At 40.7% G+C, this 20,911-nt stretch overlaps 1 protein-coding gene across 11 annotated transcripts in view; it reads right to left on the bottom strand.

Moving 5' to 3' along the window:
• Positions 1–8,042: 8,042 nt before the first annotated feature.
• The window catches only part of gne (glucosamine (UDP-N-acetyl)-2-epimerase/N-acetylmannosamine kinase), a 29,390-nt gene continuing 16,521 nt past the window's right edge, over positions 8,043–20,911 (bottom strand). For all 11 annotated transcript variants that reach the window (XM_085355007.1, XM_085355008.1, XM_085355011.1 and 8 more), the window contains 11 exons: positions 19,997–20,243; positions 19,291–19,498; positions 19,052–19,204; positions 18,733–18,945; positions 18,106–18,193; positions 16,143–16,353; positions 15,906–16,035; positions 15,598–15,819; positions 14,642–14,824; positions 12,276–12,392; positions 8,043–9,247 (listed from right to left, as the gene is read on the bottom strand). In XM_085355007.1, the coding sequence (XP_085211133.1) occupies positions 9,012–9,247; positions 12,276–12,392; positions 14,642–14,824; positions 15,598–15,819; positions 15,906–16,035; positions 16,143–16,353; positions 18,106–18,193; positions 18,733–18,945; positions 19,052–19,204; positions 19,291–19,498; positions 19,997–20,243 (2,008 nt within the window). In that variant the 3' untranslated portion in view covers positions 8,043–9,011. The remainder of the gene's footprint in view (positions 9,248–12,275; positions 12,393–14,641; positions 14,825–15,597; positions 15,820–15,905; positions 16,036–16,142; positions 16,354–18,105; positions 18,194–18,732; positions 18,946–19,051; positions 19,205–19,290; positions 19,499–19,996; positions 20,244–20,911) is intronic.

Raw genomic sequence — 20,911 nt, 5'->3', positions numbered from 1 at the left:
ATACTATCGGAGTTACTAAGGGAAGACTTAAACTATTAGTTTGTTTATTTTTATAGTAATTGAAAGATAACATTCAAAGAAGTTCAAAAACTCCACCACAACTGATTTGAATTACTAATACATATGCTGAGTGAACTGTACACTACTGAAATATGAATTACTTTACTGACAAAAGACTATATTATCATCGCCATGACTTCTCCATGAAAAATCGCCCTTTACAATGCTTTTACCTAAATTAATATTATGCTGCAATTTACTGTATCAGCTAGGCAACTCCAGGCCTCGAGTGCCGGTGTCCTGGAGGTTTTAGATGTGTCCATGATCCATCACAGCTGATTTAAAGGGCTAAATGACTCCTCAGCATTTCTTTAAGTTCTCCAGAGGCCTGAAAATGAACTAATCATTTGATTCAGGTGTGTTAACCCAGGGTGCGATCTAAAACCTGCAGGACACCGGCACTCGAGGCCTGGAGTTGCCTACCCCTGAGCTAAACTCACAGTATTCACAGTTTCACAGGTGATAGCTTTGCACAATAGTCGCAATCTCTTAAACAATACATTTAAGACAGTCAGTTATGTTTGTGACTACAAGCTGGTATGCCCCAAACACCCCTATTTAACTACTGTTGCAATCTACATTATGTAAGTATTTGCTAAACTAAGTAAAGATTTTTTTAAAAAGTCCATCATTATTTTAGACAGGAAGCCTCTTCAAGCACATTCACAAAAATTAACTGCTACAACTACAAAGCATGAATGCGATGATGGAATTGAATAGTAAAACAATGGGCAATTTATTTACTACAAGGCAATCGAATCCAGTTTGTGTTTAGTGGGAGAAACCGTGCTGCTTGGTTCCAGAAAGAAGGCAACAGAGTCGTGAACCACATGACCTGTAGTGCAGCAGATCATCTAGCTTCTCCATTTAGGGGTTGCCACAGCAGCTCATCTCTTTCATCTTCTTCTGTCACACCAACCCCTTGCATGTCTTTGTTCACTACATCCATGCACCTCCTCTGAGGTCTTCCTTTTTTCTCATGACTGGCAGCTCTATATTTAACATCTTTTGCTCAGCGTATCCACTATCCCTCCGTACGTCCAACCCAGACTCAGCCTCGTCTTCCAACTCCTCAACCTGAGCTGCCCTTTTGATGTACTCTTTGTAAATCTTGTCCATCCTAGTCACTCGTGATGAAAATCTTAGCCACTGGAATTCTACAGGCTCCACCCCTGTCTTTTTGCTAATGCCACCTTCACCAAACAGTACATCAAAGCAGGTCTGACTACTATTTAGACTTTCTCTTTCACTACTGCTCCCCTGACACTTGTGCTCATCCACGTCACCCTGGCTGTACTCTCTTCTTCACCTCTCTTGCCCATTGTCCATTGCTTTGGATGGTTGACCCAAGGTATTTGAACTCATACACCTTTAGATCCCCCTTTTATTTGTGCAAATGTAATTGTTTTTCATTCCACTTCTTTCCAGGCTCTCTTCCACTTGCTCCCTTAAGATTACAATGTTGTCTAGAAACATAGTCCACTAAGACTCATGCCTCCTCTGTCCAATATGCTGAAGCCATCATTGTTTGACCTTATCTGTCAACCTGTATATGACAATTGCAAACAAGAAGGGGCTCAGAAATGACCCCATCTGTCACCCCTACCACACACCCCTCCAGTGTCTCTCTGTCCACAAACATGTCCTGCACCAGCCTCACATACTTCTCTGTCACTCTTGACTTCCTTATGTAGTACCACAACTCCTCTTTTGGCACCCTATCATTTGTGTTCTAAAGAACACAGGGTGGCCATCCACTATTTGGTGGTTCCCAGCTGCTCCAGCCTGCATGCCAAAGTATCCTTGGGAAAGATACTGAACCCCAATTTGCTCTGCAATGCTTTGATTCAGTAGTGTTTGATTGTGTACAAATGTTAGGAAGCACTTGGGCATAGAAAAAAAGCACTTGTATGAATGGGTGAATGAAGCATGTTCTATACAGCACTTTGAGTGCATCACTGGAGCAGAAAAGGACTGTATGAGAGACAATCCATTTACCGTTAGATCCACAAAAAATACATTGAACCTTCTGTATGTGCCTTCTTTAACACTTTCAAAACAAAAATTAAATTTGCAGTGGTCTTTCTTGGCATGATGCTTTACAGCTTCTCACTGATCATTGCCCCTTTTCTCAGAATGTGAGTCAAACCAGAAGAAACCAAAATGGCTTCTGGTCTATCCCCGTCAAGGGCCAGGAAAGGGGGGGTGAGCAATAATTAAGAACCAATTAGAAAAACAATATATATATATATATATATATATATATATATATATATATATTAGGGGTGCAACGATATTCGTATCGATATTGAACCGTTCGTTACAGTGCTTTCGGTTCGGTACGCATATGTATCGAACAATACAAAATTTGTAATTTATTTTATCAACTTTCCTTCTGACGATGCTGTCTGTGTTGAGCGCTCTGTGAATCTGCGTTCGACTACTCCGCCTAGGCTCGACAGTGCAGCCTAGGCGGAGTAGTCGAATGCAGATTCACTGAGCGCTCAACACAGACAGCATCGTCAGAAGGAGCAGGGCAAGCTAGCGAGACAGAAGTTAAGCTCTCCTTGCAACATGAACCTCCCCCACCCTCATTCAGATCTGGCGTTTGGAATTATTTTGGTTTTCATGTGACGTATGACCCTGAAGGTAAGCGAGTCATGGACTAAAGTAAAACAGTATGTTGGATGTGCCATGCAATGCTCAATTACATGGGTGGGAACTAGTGTGTTAGCGTAGTTAGCTCGTTAACGTGTTGGCCGTCTAGCCCCATGCACAGGGCGATCGGCGGTAGCTCGTTAACGGAGATTTGCCGTCTTGTGGCTTTAAGGTCATTTAAACGAGATTAACCTGAAAGCACTAGTGGGAACACAACGAATATGACTGCACATTTACGCCGACATCATCCTAGTGCAAAGACAAGTGGAAGCAGAAAAAAAACAAGCAAGCATGCTACTAACTTTAGCCGAGTCATTTAGACAGCTGTTAGCACATGATTCTCCTTATATGTTTAATATGCTGCTGAGAATATAGCCCAGAAGAAGCGGATAGTATAGCTTTTATTTTGGAAAGAGACATTTCTCTGTAATAAACTCTCTTTTCCAAAGATGAGTGATTCCTCAATCAGATACAGGGCTCGCAATATCGCTAGCCCGGGGGCTAGCGATTTTTTCAGTCGGGCTACCAAAATCTATCTCTGCCCTGCCCGTCGGGCTATTGTAGGAAGGAAAAATATATGTCAATGCTTTTGCATTCTTTCAGAAATGTAGCTGGGTAATTATGTCATTGGCATCGGTGAGCCACTGTCAATATGTGACATATTGAAATCGCGTTTGAATTTGCGCTTGTTTTTTGCTTTCACTTTGCAATTGCGCGAACTGTGTATAGAGAGCGACAGCACTGATCTGTGAGTGATGATAATTTGTGCACCAATTCCTCTGACATCGTCTTATTAATTGTTAGCTTACTATGCAAACATGACAAGTGAAATCTCCCGCAGCAAGCTTAAACATGTGAGAGGTGGATCGCGCAGAGAATCGCTGAGCTTATGTGAGTGTGTGTAAAAGCAGCAGGATATATATTTGACTACGATGACCTGGATGACTGAGAACCTTCACAGACAGATATATATTTTAGTTCTGCTGAGCCAAATAAGACAGGTCAGGGTGAAGAAGTGACAGCCAAAGAAAAGCTTACCACAAAACGGAGAAGTTATGACAAATCAGACTATAAGGCAAAAAGAAAGTGCAGCTTTATGGTTTCATGGACAAAACAATTTCTGTGGCTGCAATATGACGAGCTAAATAACCAGGGCTGCACATAAGTGGTCCACAGGTGCGCATTCGCTGTCAAAATCAAAAACACGCACAAGGGTTAGGGTTAAATTTAAAAACTGTACTTTTGAGTTAAAATATATATTTATAATGAACATTTTTTTTGTATCGAAAAAATATCGAACCGTGACACGAAAGTATCGAACCGAACCGAGAATTTTGTGTATCGTTGCACCCCTAATGTGTGTGTGTGTGTATATATATATATATATATATAGCAGCTGGATAGCGTAGTGGTTAGACTACACGCCTTTGGAACAGAGGATCGCAAGTTCAATTCCTGCCTGGGGCGTCTGTATCCAGTAAGGGTCCTAAGGCTAGACCCCCTATGCTAAGCAAGCCTACCGCAGACATGAGCGAGACAGATAAATATGAAGGCATGCCGGCTCGGACGTCGCCCGGATCAACAAGGTCCGCGTCAGGTGTTGAGGAACCAGGGCACCCTGACGAAAAGTGGGCTACTGGAACTGGAAGGCATCGGTGGGCAAGAGACGAAAACAGGGCGTTGTTGGAATGCTACTACACAAGTAACCCCGGCGGAAGGGGCTACATGAATAGGATGAGGGACCTATGGATTCTTCGATACCCAACATCCACAATGACGGCGAAACAACTAGTAGCTCAGTGTTCCAACATTCGAAAGAAGGGACTGCTCTCACAGCTAGAGATTGACGAGGTACAACACAAATGCTACGGCAAGGAGGAGTCAGGACGCCAGGTCAGGGGGGCGATATCATCACCCCCACCCGAGATTGGGTACATAGCCCCAAGTGCGATAGGAGAAGGATCGTTGAGTGTGAGAGGAACTGACCTGAAAAATAGGATCATGGCCAAGCTTGAAACCTGGATCCCCCGTAGCCGGTTACCAAGATTACGTGAAGTACCCTCAGAAGGTCTGCTAGATGATGTTAATGCAGCACTACGGGCAATACCTACAACCACGATTACCGACACTAACAAGCTGATCTACAATACGGCAGCAGTGATCAGTGAGATGCTTGGCTACAAGTTGAACAGCGACAAGGGGCAGTACCCTCCATGGAGAAGGAGGCTAGAGGGCAAGATCAAAGTAGCACGGAGGGAGGTTAGCCAACTAACGGAGTTGCAGAAAGGTGCGACAAATAAGGTGCCTAAGAAATACAGCAAGCTGTCCATACCTGAGGCCTTGGAAACTGCCAAGCAAAGACTCACAGCCTTGGCCAGCCGCTTGAGGAGGTACACCAGAGAGATAGAAGGCAGGAGAATAAACCAGCTGTTCTCCACAGAACCAGCAAAGGTGTACTCTCAGTGGCAAGGGAACAATAAGAGAACAGCACCACCAAGGCTGGAGACGGAGCAATACTGGAAGAGCATATGGGAGAAGGATGCAACCCATAACGGCAATGTTCAGTGGCTAGAGGATCTGAGGGCTGACCACAGCGACCTCCCTGAACAGGGTCCAGTAACCATCACAGTGGCAGATATCCAAGAAAGGGTCTCCAGTATGAAGAGTTGGACAGCACCAGGGCCCGACATGGTTCACGCCTACTGGCTGAAGAAGCTGACTGCACTCCACGAGCGTCTGGCAGCACAAATGAACCAGCTGCTAGTTAACGAGAGACACCCGGAATGGCTAACTGAAGGCCGGATGGTCCTGATCCCCAAGGACCCCAAGAAGGGACCGGTCCCCTCCAACTACCGACCAATAACCTGCCTCAGTACTACATGGAAGCTCCTGTCAGGCATCATATCGGCTAAGATGAACAGGCACATGGGTCAATACATGAGCGGGACACAGAAAGGAATTGGCAAGAATACCAGAGGCGCAAAACACCAGCTACTGGTAGACAGAACAATCAGCCGAGACTGCAAGACCAGACTGACCAACCTGTCAGACTGACCAACCTGTGCACTGCCTGGATTGATTACAAGAAGGCCTATGACTCAATGCCCCACAGCTGGATACTGGAATGCCTAGAATTGTACAAGATCAATGGGACCCTAAGAGCCTTCATCAGGAACTCAATGGGGATGTGGCGTACAACACTAGAGGCCAACTCCAAGCCCATAGCACAAGTCACCATCAAGTGCGGGATCTACCAAGGAGATGCTCTGTCCCCACCGCTGTTCTGCATAGGCCTGAACCCCCTCAGTGAGATCATTAACAAGACTGGCTACGGATACCGACTACGGAACGGAGCAGTTGTCAGCCACCTCCTGTACATGGATGACATCAAGCTGTATGCCAAGAGTGAACGAGACATCGATTCACTGATCCACACTACCAGGCTATACAGCAATGACATTGGAATGTCGTTCGGACTGGAGAAGTGTAGTCGGATGGTAACAAAGAGAGGGAAGGTAGTCAGAACTGAGGGGATTGAACTACCAGAAGGCAACATTGCAGACATAGAGGACAGTTACAAGTACTTGGGGATCCCACAGGCGAATGGGAACCATGAAGAGGCCGCTAGAAAAGCTGCAACCACCAAGTACGTTGTGTTACCCTCGTTAAGACCACACTGGACTTGTAACGTTGTGATTTCTACTTCATTAAGGACAGCCCCTTGAGATAGGCCATCTTGTTTTCAACAGGGTCCATATGGGAGTGAAAGTACAAAATATGTCAGCTAGGATATTAATATGAGCAAATAAGACACAAATCATTATTTGAACAGGGTGTAATGAGTTTAAGTTTTCACATATTTTAGATTCTAATGTTAGGCTATAACCCCTACAGCTTACTATTCATTTTCCAGATATTTTCTTGAATGTGAAATATTATTTACAATTACAGTCAGCATAAGATTAGAGTGTATAATTATGTTTATTGATTTGAGGGTACATCCTTTGCTCATTATCACCAAAAGCTCATTTCCATCAAACTTGTAGGATCAACCAATCACGGCTTTTGAAATGATGACTCATACCTAGCAACGGGGTCAACCACACCTCCTCACTAAGATAGGATTTTCCATCCATTCCTTGCTCAGAGTTCACTGAAAATGTTCTGGAATCACTTCTAAGCTAAAACTCCTGGCAAGGAATTTTTAGGTTAAGTTAGGAGCTCTCTGAGAGGATTCTCAGAATCTTTAGGGATACGGGCCCTGGTGGCTTTGAAAGGGATCATAAATGAGATGAAAATTGATAGCTTGATTTTTTTTCATAGACTTACACTCTACTACAAGATGCACTTTCTTTCAACAACTGCCTGGCAGAATTTTGCATACATTTTTAGTGCAATTCATCTTTATATTTGTCATTGGACCTAACTTGTTAGAAGTTATCACCATTGGCTTTTTTTGACTTATTAATTCTTGCTTTTTCAGTCATTGATTTCATCAATGAGCAAAAAGAACAAAGGTGTAAAAAAAACAGCCTCATATTCTCGGCAGTGAAACTTGCAAACGGTGGTAATTAAAAGTTCTTTATTACACAAATATCAACAGCCTTTTAGATTCAAAACTGGCTTAACTGTTGCTAGCACAGATTCAACAAGATAAAATAAACATCTTGGTCCATGTTGATAGCCACACGCAGTTGCTGCAGATTTGTCAGCTAGACATCCATGAAGCCAGTCTTCCCCTTCCACCACATCCCAAAGGTGCTGCGTTGGATTGAGATCTGGTGACTTTGGAGGTTTTTTTTGACTACACTGGCGTGTTCATGAAACAAGTTTAAGAAGTTCTGAGCTTTGTGACGTGATTAGATATTTGCCTTAAAAAGCAGATGAATCGGCGTAAAGTGTTCAGTGTTTGTTCGTTAATATTAAAACTGATCTGGTCAACAGGAGAGGAGCCACTATCGAGTGCTCAACATTTGTAGGAATTCCTTCAGGTCCACTGGAAAAGCATTTCAGGTGAAAACCTCATAAAGACCTCAATGCATGTTTAATGCATAAATTAAACATTTATAAGTTTTAAAACAAAACTGAAGACATCAAAATTTGAAAATTAATTAAAAAAAAAAAAAAGAAAGAAAAAATTGATTAAATAGGTGTTTTGCCTTCTAAACAGTAAATATTTTAATCTGGTCAAATGACACCTTAGATGTATACTCACTGTAACATTTCAAAGATGCAAAGAAAAAATGTTTGAACTGCTATGCAGTTTCAATTTTTCTTTGGACACTAACTAAAAAGTTGAATAATAAATACTTAATTAACTTCAGTCTTTTTCTTACAATTGTCTAAAACTTATTTTCTCGATGAATATTAAACAAACGTCCACAGAAATGTATTTAAAACTTACAAATAGCATGTATTGTGCAATGCAGTATAAAGGTGTACATAAAAACCATGTTGTACATCTTCAGAAGAATAACATCTTCATAACAAGCCTGGGAAAAACTTAAACAAAACAAACAAACAAACAACCCCCCCAACCTCTTATCATACTATAGCATCCATAGATCCAAAGCAGTTTTAATCATGTTTATTATACACCAAACACCGACAACATTAAAACCACCTGCCTAGTACTCTGCATGTCCCACTTGTCCTCTAAATGGGGCAAAGGTCTTGTGGGTTGAATCTTTATAGTAAGGCAAGGCTGGTGCTGCTGTTGGGGACTACTACCACATTGTTGGGTATTCTTCATGTAAGTGAGTTGTAGTTTTAATGTTGTGACAGATTGGTGTATATTTAAAGTTACTTAATACCATTTTAGATTATTTCATTCATAAAAAAGAAGAACAACAACAACAACAACAACACACACAAAAAAAACTAAAAATGTAAATTGTGTATGTTCCATACAATTGGAAATGCAACATCCGCACAAAATTGATAGAAAACTAAAGTTACAATAGAAAGAAAGCAACAGAAGCAAGATTCAGCTATAATTTGGTCACAAGGTTTCTATAAATAGACTATTCCATCCATCCACACCACAAGCACAGAAGGAAGGTTCTAGCTTGTACAGATAAGTTTTGGAGATTAATTCAACCTCGATACTATAGGCACTGTACAAAAGAGAATTAGGATTTCTGGCCCATGCACTAGACCCACTCCCACTTCACATGTGTTTCCGGATTTTAATCCGACTAACAGACTTCAACTTTGGAAAATAATAACTGTACTTGTATGTTTGTTAGACCACAGGGACAAAACTGCCTTGCAGGTTTTAATGATTTTGTTCTTTAATATATTCTTCTGGTTGCATAGTCTAACACCATGCTGGCTGCTCCAAGTAAAGCTGGTTCTTCCAAGTCTGATGTTACAACCTTGATGTTTTGGACAGAGAAGAGCGCTCTCTGCGAGATGACATGCTGCACTGGCGCCTGGTAGTAAGAGGCCAAGACTCCAGACAGAATCACCTGTGAAGGGTTGACTATGTGGAGGATGTTGATGATGCCCACACCCAGTGCAGTGGCGGCTAAAAAGGGTAAGAACACATAAGGAAGTTATATTTTATCTTTTTTTAAATATATCTTTTAAAACATTACCACATAATCTAAATAACAGGCTGCCTATTTCCATCTGTTTCCACGTGTATGCCAGGTTTTGAGATTTCTTTCATATAACAAAAGGGGTGTGTTATAAACGGTAACACACGGCTGTGTTAACCCCACAGAAAAACTCCTACTCAAATAATGCCTACTGTAAATGTAAGATGCCCAGTAATATGTCCACGAGTAATTTATTTATAGTATTGACTCTTAAGTTAAATTCAGGCTGTTGTGTACATGTGAAAATAAATCAGATTTAGACTAGAGATGGACCGATCCAATATTACGTATCGGTCCGATACGGACGTAAATTACTGGATCGGATATCGGAGAGAAATAAAAAAATGTAATCCGATCCATTAAATATAAAAAAAAACACCTCACAAAACTTGGCGACATGGCGTAACTCGGCCCATAACCGTAGCACGTCGGAGCAGTGTGCTCACATGATAGAGCGGCTGTGTGTATTTGTAGCCTCAACCAGCATTTCATCTGTGATCCCAGAGAGAAGCAAAGCAAGTGTGTAAGTTCATCTCTGAATGTTTGTAAAGCATTCCCATGTTAAGCTTAACAACTGATATATGGAGCAACTGCCTCTTCTCTCTCCCTCTCCTGTTGCTACTTCAATCATGAAACTGCTTAATGATCAGCTGATCGGCTTTTCTGTCGCGAGTCCGTCTCTCTTCTTTGTTTTTGGCCCACTTTGCACCAGAAAGAGGAAACCAGTGGCTGAACAACAGCAGCACGTTTAAGCTTGATAAGCTGCTGTTAGAATTTATTTAATATTACTTTCTAGACCAGGATCTTTTTCTACGTAGCTGACGGCTGGTAACTGTGCAGGGGCGGATCTAGCAAAGTTTAGCCAGGGGGGCCGATAGAGATTGAAAATGTGACGTCATTCAGGGGTAAAACCGCAAAGAATTCTGGGAACTCGTGGCAAGAGGTACTAGCGCACGCAGGCTTTCAATTGAAATCAGTTATACAGCGATAAAATGAAACACAAAAATGGCAAGAAGCTGTTGTATTATTAACTGCAATAGCCGGTCGCATGACAGCCACGGGAAGCCGACGGGTAAAGAGATCGGTTGTTATCGGATTATGTCGTTGAAGAGAAATTGTTCAAGCCATGTTTCCGAAGTAACAAAGAGGCGATGGATGGCCTGGATTGCAGCCATTCAAAGACAAAATATAACGTCCCAGAACACTCCAGCTCACATGTTAGTCTGCTCCAAGCATTCCCACAAAGGTCAGTCTTCTGTTGTAGTTAATGCGTCATTTTTCTTAACATAATTGGTGATATAGGTTACAAGCAAGTCTGGCGCTGAACAGAAATTGTCGCGCTATGCTCCTTTGTTTATTGTGCATAAACAGTGAATTGTCCTGACACAATATTGCGTTTCGCTTCTGTTATTATGGTACATTGACAAAAACATATACTTTTATTCACAGGATAAAACAGGTTTTTTGTATCACTAATTGCCCAGTACGATTACAGCATACAGTATTATTGTCACTGCTACATTTCTGTGATGGGTACCAGAAATTATTTCCACTACTAATTAATTACCGTTGAGCTCAAAGGTCCTATTAATAAACGGTTAACGAATGTGTATTTATGAAGACGATTTGTGAGACTGGTAAACTTATGATACGTACGATGATCTTTCGTTCTACACGGTGCATTTCAAGGTCCTGTACCCATCCGTCAGTAAACTGTACCTGGGCTTGTTGCAGTGACCTGAAGTTACTAAACTTCATGAGTGTGTGCACTCACTCCAAGAAGCGTATAATTATAAATCTGAGCGTGGTGAAAGTTGGGCAGCACGCTAACGTCTTTTGTCCACTCTGTGTGCTCGTAAGGGTCTGACCCTTTCACTCCTTTGATTTTTTCCTCGTATCTTTTCTTTGTCTTTTCGTCGAGTCTGTATTTGTACGGACCGGCATTGTTCTCCTTCGTTTTGTACATTCCTTTTTTGGGGGGGCAAAGAAAAAGCAAGAATTTATTGGAACCGGAAAATGAACGTTTTGCAGTGCTGCAAATGCTTGCATTTGATGCGGTACTTGGATTGTTTTGCCACGAGTTCCCGGCATGCAATGCGCGAAAATCACGTGGTCTGTCAATCTCTATATGGCATTCACAGGGAAAAGGGGGCACAAAGACATACTTTTCTTTCTTATTCTCATTTAAAATGTCTAGCTTTTAATAAATAATTATCTGAATCTTACACCCAAAGTTTTAATCTGATGTAAGAAGTCCATTACTGTATATAGTAACTGTTAAGTCTAATATAACCTAGTAAGCTATAGTGCTTTTTCCTTTGGGAAGATACCATCTGTGCAGTCTGCAATTCTGTTGAAGGAAGATGTTGAATCTATTTAATTATTCTTGAAAAATAATTTATTTATGTGCATTTTTTTCCAACCTGCATCAAATTAAAGTTGATTACGTCGATTAAGAATCATGAGGTGGAGGGTGGGGGGTGGTTCCCTATTTTTTTTTCGCTGGGAGTTTGCAACCCTGTTAGTTAGGTTGCTTAATATTTCTGCTAAGTACTCTTTAAAATACCAGAATAGTAAGGATTGAGTAGGTTTAAGTTTATTAGATTGATCAGTATTACTGAACTATGAAATATTTTGGGTGCAGTGTATTTTTTACATACAGGTATAACAGAATAGCTTTAGTGTTGTTGTTTATTTAAACTTGAGTATGAACTTATACAAAATGCAGCAAGATATTTAAAAAAAAGAGTTTTATTGATTAAAAAACACTATATCGGATTCATATCGGTATCGGCAGATATCCAAATTTATGATATCGGTATCAGACATAAAAAAGTGGTATCGTGCCATCTCTAATTTAGACCACTGCTGAGGTAGAAATATTGTCAACCCCATTTTCAAGCTAGGTGAACCTACTATTCTCTACTATTTTCTCTGTGTCCTTTGTGAACTAACCCTTGGTCAGAACAGCGTCGGCTTTGGAGTTTCCCATTTTGGCTGCACTGATAAGATGTGCAGCAGTGATTGGCTCTGAGAGTTTCATATCCATCCCCTCCACCTTCAACAGATCCTCTGTAAAAAACAAACACACAAACAAACAAAAAACACATGGATAATGAACATGGATAATGATAAATGGAATGAAGCCACTTGAGACATACAACAAGAAGGGTTATGCTTAATTACTTCCTGACGTCGTTCATTCCTGTGCTGGATTTAAACTGACTTTACAGCTTAAGAAACAGGAACTAGCATTGCAGGATACAGTTTTATCTAAATAATACCAATCTCACTGTTTACCAGATTATCATGTGATGGATGACTGAGTTGCTAAACAAAAACTCAATAAATATATATTTGTTTAAAAAGATTATAGAATACAACATAAAACCATAAGAGTTGAGGTACAATTTTCTCTACCCCATCAAGAAAATACATGCCCCAATTTAAAAACAAACAAACAAACAAACAAAAAAACCCACCCCGGCCTTCTGTGTAAAATGTAAATAAAAACAGAATACAACACTTTCCCAAACCCATAAACCCACATTTTACTCAAAACAGAAGATATAAAATCGTATCAAACATTTTAACAGAGTCACTTTACTATTTAATGAAAAATATTTGCTCATTTTGAATTTGATGCCAGCAACGCATCTCAAAAGTTGGGAACTAATTATACTAATATTAACTGGCAACAGGTCAGAAACATGATTGGGGATAAAAGGTTGACCACTCCATCTATCAATGCAGGTTAAATCTCTATCACTCAAAGAAGGAGCCATGTGTTAGCATCTGCTTAAAATTTCCTGGGTAAACACTACTTAGGCTACTTCTGTGCTTACATTGAACTTATGCTGTTTCAGTACTATTGCACTATAATGCTGATTGCTGCTGCTACCACTTAGTGTCAATACATTCACACTCTTGGGTAGGGATGGGTACCGGTGTCCGGTGCCATGATGGCACCGGTTCTGACATAAACGGTAGTAACCAGACAGAAAAGCAGCGCACATTTCGGTGCTTTATTTCGGTGCTTTTTTTTCCTCAGCTGTGATACACTTCTAGCCAATCATTTTACCTTTGCGAGGATAGTAGGCGGGGCCAGGTACGTACGTTCTTTTAGAGCAGAGCTACAGATTAAAAATGCCCAAAGCGAAGCGGTCAAAGTCTGGCTGTACTTCACAGCAAAAGATGCAAACTCATCAACCTGCAACTAGTGCTTTAAGGTGATACTGTCAAAGGAGGTAACACCTCGAATCCGATGAAACACCTGGCGACGTATAGCGTTTTTTTTTTTTAAAAGCCGAGAAATGCACAGTATTTGATAGCTTGCTGCGAGACCTCACACCGAGCACATCTACTGCGGGTGGGTTGCCTGTTATTGGACCCGGATTTAGCAACATCCCCCAAAAACCCGAAGAGGAGAGTCCTGGCCCCTAGCCCTGCCAGTGTAGCAGAAATGATGACGGATGATGATGGCAGCAGCAGCCGTTCTTCTCTGCGTGAGTAGCTTAATGTTGTTCGTGTGTAATTTACGTTGAGTAGGCTAACCACGTTATTATATTAATGCATGTAAGGTGAATTAGCAAACATCATCATAGCTACATGCGGCTGTCTTCTTGTTTGATGGCAGATACTCCCTTCACCCTGGCCAAAAAGGCTAAAATGACCAAAGAAAAAGTGGAAAACAGCTAAACATGAGAGGTTTTTGGACAAAGTTTGTGTTTTTTCCATTGTTTAAGCACTGCTTCCAGCCAAGAGTGATACCATATATGCCCCATAGCTGCAGAAAAGGCTAACATTGTTATCTTTCTACAAAAAACCAGCTAAACATGAGAGGTTTTTGGACCAATTTTCTGTTCTCCATTCTTTAAGCACCGGTTTGAGCACCGTTTGAGCACCGGCACCGTTTCAAAAGTACCGATTTAGCACCGGTATCGGATAAAACCTAAACGATACCCATCCCTACTCTTGGATAGTCTGTCATCATGACAGCAGCATACAAGCAACATGGATATGAACCCTGCTCCTGACGACACTGACAAAGTATTTTCATTTCGTTAGAGGCGATCCTGCCAATGCTCTATTATAAAAAAAAAAGTTGATGGTGTAAAATTTAGTTGCACTTTCTGTTGCTCTGGTATCGTAAGAAAACTTGTAAAAGATTATCTGCTGGATAAAGATTTATTTTGTGTTTATGTTTTTGTGGAGAGATTTCAATTTTTACATTTTCAAAGGTTTCTAAAGCCAAGTGTTGGTAAGCGCATAGCCAATATCCACTATTCAAAAAAACAAAAAAAACAAAAAAAATCTCTCACCATCATGCAGTTTTTTGGCCTCTCTCTGAAGGGCCATCCCAGATGCATAGGCCTCTATACAGCCACGGCTGCCACACATACACTCTGGGCCTTCCAGGGAAACCATGATGTGACCCAGCTCAGCAGCACAGAAGGTACTACCATGGACCAACTCATTGTGATGGATAATTCCTCCTCCAATACCTGCACACAGAGTCAAAATATTTTTTACTTCCTGAGACTTAAATAACCAGACGATGTAATTTACAAAAAGAATAAGGCAGTAAATATTATTTCAGCTGTAAAAATCATCATCGCAGTTTGTTTGAATTCATACAGGTCTCACAGTTATCATTAGTGGTGCAACGGATCAAAAATCTCATGGTTCGGATCGGATCACGGTTTAAAGTCACGGATCGGATCAATTTTCGGATTAGCAAAAAAAGAAAAAAGACAAAAATTTAACATTTACTTATTGAAGTATTTTTTGCCTGTTAAAAACATTCACCTCAAGACTCATTCCACACAAATATTTAAAAAAAAATTATGGTACAATATAGGGCAGTATAGGGCTTTGTATCTACCACTCAATTCAATTCAATTTTATTTATAAAGCGCCAAATCACAGCAACAGTCAGCTCAAGGCGCTTTATATTGCAAGGTAGACCCTACAATAATACACCATACCACTCATTATATCGCACTCCGCTGTGATATAATGAGCTGTCAACGTTGCTTTCCGTTGCCCTGGAGGTCCACCCATTTGTAGTAGTTAGGGCAACAGAAGATGCCTGGGACAGTTCAGCCACAACTTAAATCTTTTCCTGCTCATACATGCTTGGAACGATCTTGCCACTAAAGTGGACGCGAACGGGATATCATAGCGTGGCTCAAGCACGTTCATCTGCACCACTAGTTATCAAGCAAATAGATGAAGATCCTCATCTGAAAAACTTTAAAAAACAAAAACTTCTCACCTGTTCCTGTGATGACTGTGACAAAGTTCTCCACTCCTTTGCCGTGACCAAACTTCCTCTCTGCCAGTGCAGCACAGTTGCCATCATTGTCAACCCAGACGGGTAGGTGTAAAGCATCTGATATGGGCGTTCTTAGGTCCACAGAAGACCACTCCTGAATCAGCTTTGTGGAGTGAAGGACCACACCATCTTGGGGGTTTACACGCCCACCAGTGGACACTCCTAAAGAGCAGAAATAAATCTGAAATTGTTGTGCTGGGTTTTTTTCCTATGTGTAAATGTGTTTTAGTATTAGTGTGTTTTCATACCGACACCAAGTATTCTACAGTTAAGGCCCACAGCATCCCGCATGGCATCATTGCACATCTTTAATATGAGTTCCATTCTGGCCTCGAAAGTCTTTGGATTGGGCTGGCTGTATTTCTTCACTATGGTGCCCTGGAAAAGTTTAAAATACAAAACAGCAGAACAGACAAAAGCTTTTGAAAGTGAAAATGAAGAAACATTTAAAAAAACATTTAAAGTTTAGTGTTCATCCAGCCTACCCTCATGCAGACAATGGCCACTCTGAGGTTGGTCCCTCCCAGGTCGACGGCCAAAGCACTTTGTGTCTCTAGGATATGATCAATGTCCTGGGAAATCGGATCTTTCACAGGAGGGAAGCAGAAGGTCTTTTGGAGAGGCTCGTCCAGGTCAATAGAACGGAGAAACTTGAGAATACGAGGCACTGCGTTGCCATCACCATAAATCTTAGAACTGATTTAAACAAACAAACAAACAAACATATTTGCGTGTTTGCATATTTGCATATTTGCTAATATAAACATTTTTTAAAATTTTGTTTTGACTCCAAATACAGTTCAGTGCAACCCATTGTTACATTATTACCTTCTCCTGATTCTCAAACCTTTTTTTTAAATTATGTCACAGACAGTGACTCTGCCATAACCCCTTTTTTAAAAATAATTTGGATAAAATCTGCCTTATAGACGAACAGTTTGGTAAAGTAACACAGTTTTCTTCTTTCTAAGACTGCACACAATAATCACAGACGTATATAACATTCACCTGCATGTCTATTGTTGGTTAATGAGCCTGACCTGATTCTGTACAAAACGTGTTATGTTAAACATACCATAGGATATACATTAGGGCTGCCACAAACGATTATTTGGATAGTCGACTAGTCACCGATTATTTTTGCGATTAGTCGACTAATCAGATCATCATCCATTGGACGTAAAACGTACAGCTTATTGCACCAGCAGCATCTGCTCTAATATAACTATCATTAGCTTACAGCTTTAAGTGTTTAAGGTCTGTGCTAACTAAAAATAAAGACAAGATGATAGTTTATTAAATTTTAATGAAATTTGCAGATTGTTTCGGTGAAGTTTAATAAACTCCTTGCTATCTAAAATATAACAGGACACCGGAGTAAATTCTGGAGCATCTCACACTTCTGATAATCAGCTGTCTGCTTGATGTTTATTTAGCTGTGTAAAAACTATAACTTTAATCTCAGCCAAACCGATTTACTCAGGAACAAATAAAATACTAAAAAAAAAGCCAAACAATAACATTGTTAAGTTATCTAAGTGACTTATATATCATGTTTAACCTGAGTAGCGAAAGACAGCGGTGGGTTTGAAAACGATTTGCCAGGAGTCCGGTGTTCTCACGGCTCTAGTGAGCCTTGCCCCCGGCTCGCTATCGAGCTAGTGGGTAACAGACGTCTCTGAAAACGTCAGAGCGCTTTTGAAAATATGTGGTGTCCTGATAAACTGAGCAGATATTTGAGGTTTACACAGCTACATTCTCGCCTGAAAATATGTTAAACGTTTATTTTGTGACCCAGAAAGAATAATAAGAGTAATATTAAAACTAACTAGCTGCCGCCATTGTTGGAAACTGAGCTGGGCTGCGCTATGAATTCTGGGACACAGCTTCTTCTTCTTCGGGGTTTAACGGCAGCTGGCATCCTTGTACATGCAGTGCTGCCATCTTCTGTTTCAGTCCGTTATTACACTCTTAAATCCTACTACTTATTCCTGCGTCTTTTGGGATCTTACAAAGCTTCAAACGACGCGTCGACTATTAAATTAGTCGTCGACGATTTTGATAGTCGACGTAATCGTGACTAGTCGACTAATCGTGGCAGCCCTAATATACATCTTGCCATTTCCTGCTACTTCTAATATCTTAAAGGGCTTTAACAAAGACAATTCATCAACTGACTCATTTGATAGATATGCAAAAAGTAAGTACTGGCTGGCAGAGGAAAAACAGGTCACACAACTTGAATGTGACAAACTGATAATGACAGACTGTAATTTCCAACATATTTTTGAAATCCTGTTCAACAGGACTTTAACTGGCACTGTAAGTAAAGTTACTGAAAATATACAGCAGTTCCTTCATTGAAAGAAGGCTTGGCAAATGAAAATACACAGTTAAAAATTTGGTCAAACACCCAGGGGACAAATGAAGATTGTACACTGGCCATACCAGGGGTATCTCTTTCCAAACTGCAGCTCCAGAGCATGGTAGATTTTATTGTGAGTGTCGGCATCTCTGACATGTAAAACATTTTCACCTGGGAGAAAAAAAAATGTCCTCAAGTTAATAAGAAAAACAACCTGAGACAGATTTAGCAGAACAATACAGCTTGGCAGGTTGAGGAAAATAACCTTGATGTTTTTGTACTATTTTGTCTTCCAGCAGCCTCAATCCTTTAAATGTTCAAGGACAATTAATTCATGTCCCAGTAAATGATTCTTTCCAGCTATACCACACATACTGACATTATATTACTCAATCATTAACATATACTAAAAAAATAAATAAAACATGAGTCTCAGTGGAGTCTTTTGGACTATGATGACCTGACTGTCTACTAATAGTGCTGGGTGTTTGTCTCCTGGAGATGGGATTGATAGCGGATATTATGGGAATAGTATGAGAAAGTTCATGATGGGATAATCATTCCCGCTGTAACTTGTTTTCACCTTTTCCTCTTGATATTGCGTGACTTAAAAAAAAAAGAAGAAGAAGAAAACGTTGCGCCTTTGTTTAGCTCCTGTGAAGCTTTGTATGAGATAAGCTCAGGGCAATTGACATTCTTGTTACACCTACCTGTTTCTCTGCCTGTTTGTCTTGTTCCCAGGTTAATGACAGGTGTGCCAAAGGCCCCAGCCTCTCGTACCCCGCAGCTGCTGTTTCCAATCATGCAGCCAGCATGTGACACAAGCTGGATGAACTGCTCAAAAGGAATGTGCTTCACTGCTCGGAAGTTTGGGTGTTGCTCAATCCCCTTTCTTCGCATAACACGTACCATCTCCTTACTTCCTGTTTATAGGAGAAATGCTTATGTTATTTTTCTCAACTTTTGTTTGAGTGTCCAAACCTTATTGAAAAGAGGACTTTAAAAACAGTAAGCACAGGTGGAGCTAACCGGCATCAATGTTGGGAAAGAGGATGAGAGTCTTCTTGTTGAAGGAAATCAACGCATCCAGCATCAGCCCATAGATTTTAATAGAGTGCTGGATGTTCGTCGTGACCGGGTGCTGCAATGCTACAATATAGTCACCTTCCTGGACCTTGTCATCTGCAAGATGCAAATATCACATAAAATACAAACGTAGACTTATTTCTCATTAAATAATTTTGTCCTGTGAATATATTTCTGCATACCCAACCAGCTTTTGATGATATCCATGTAGTCCTCTCTGTGATGAGACAATAGCAGCTTGTCATATGAAGGGCAGCCAGCAAGGAGGATACGAGAGTGGTCCTCACACATAGCTATGAGGTGCTGCTCTGCCATCCGTGTGCAGCAGGCGTGGTAATGGGCCAGTTTACTGATAGCATGGCGGATTGAGTCATCAATTGTACCACTAACCTGGAACAAGCAGCACAGGATAGAGTTAAAAAATAATAATAATACTGATGTAACCACCCCCATCCTCCAGTAGCTAGTGTCCCCTATGTTTTAAATTCTAGGTGACTCCCTTCTTTTGTTATCACAAGATTTTCAGAAAACCTGACCGCTGAACTTGATCTCAAGGTCAAGGTCACCAAAATTCAAACTCCTCTGGCATGTTTTTGAAGATGCACCTATTGTATGAATTAGAAAACTCTAGGTGACAACTTTTGAGATACTGTTATGACATAGTTGGGTGTCCAAGCTGTCCACCTGCCCAGCCCATCAGCCTTTTACAGCTGAGGGGTAAAACAAAAAGAAGAAAAGATTCTGCACTGGCAGAATGCATAAAAAAAAATCTAAGTACTTATGATGCAATATTGCCCCCATATTTTAATTTTCTTTTCATTGTGTGCTGCTTTCAAGAAATGTAATTGCCTCTAATGAAGGAGAAACTGTTCAACTGGGTTTCCTCACCTCTCCTCCCTCCAGGTGAAGTATTCTAATATTCATTAATGCTGCAGCAGTAGCCAAAGCGAGAGCATCGAAACGATCACCGTGTACGACCAGGATGTCAGGTTTCAGTCTCTGTATAACATCAGGGAGTTTTACAAGTGCCAGCCCAACGCTTTCCACCATGGCAGCCTCGTCCTCTCCTCTCACAATAGTGTGGAGCTTCGAGCCAATGTCAAAGTCGTCCTGCTCAATCATCCGAAAAGTGTTCCTGCAAAAACAAAACACTTCGGTAAGTTGCAAACAGCACAATGTATACTGAAAGTTCCAAATCATGGGATGGCAACAAAAGGTTTCATTTTTGCAATGTTTTTGAGATGCAAGAAAGAAAGAAAAAAGACTGGAAGCTTATTTTTGGAACTTGGCAATGTGAGATTCAAATTTTAAATGCTGACCAAGTTATCAGAGTTATCTTTTGCACACAAATATTGAGTGAGTATGGAAAATATGACATGTCTCTATGAATATTCTAGGCTTATATACTCGGTCTTGCTTAAAACATGCAGACCATTGTTATACTGTCTGTGCAGTTGTTTGACTCCTTTACAAATGTTCGAATCCCATCCGTTAGACACCAAAACTGGATAAATATCACAAATCTCTCAAATCTCAAACTCACTATTGATATCAATGTTTTTTTGCCGTCACTCCACAACTGTAATCTTTTCCTCAGCAACCAAACCCCATGAGTGCTATGTAATTTTACTCCTAGTAAATCAGTTATGTGGTTTGGATGCACTGGTGTCCTTCAACTCTTCATTTATTTTACAGGTCACCGAGCAAACAAAATGTTGTTGGCTCAGAGGGCGATCGTGGCTCAAGAGTTGGGAGTTCGCCTTGTAATCGGAAGGTTGCCGGTTCGAGCCCCGACTTGGACAG

This window comes from Diplotaxodon limnothrissa, linkage group LG6, assembly GCF_057381915.1.
Source record: "Diplotaxodon limnothrissa isolate DT_005_m linkage group LG6, D_limnothrissa_male_GT1.1, whole genome shotgun sequence".
In the NCBI taxonomy this organism is placed as follows: Eukaryota; Metazoa; Chordata; class Actinopteri; order Cichliformes; family Cichlidae; genus Diplotaxodon; species Diplotaxodon limnothrissa.
The sequence above is the reverse complement of the archived record's forward strand: the minus strand, read 5'-3'. Positions and strand labels throughout refer to the sequence as shown.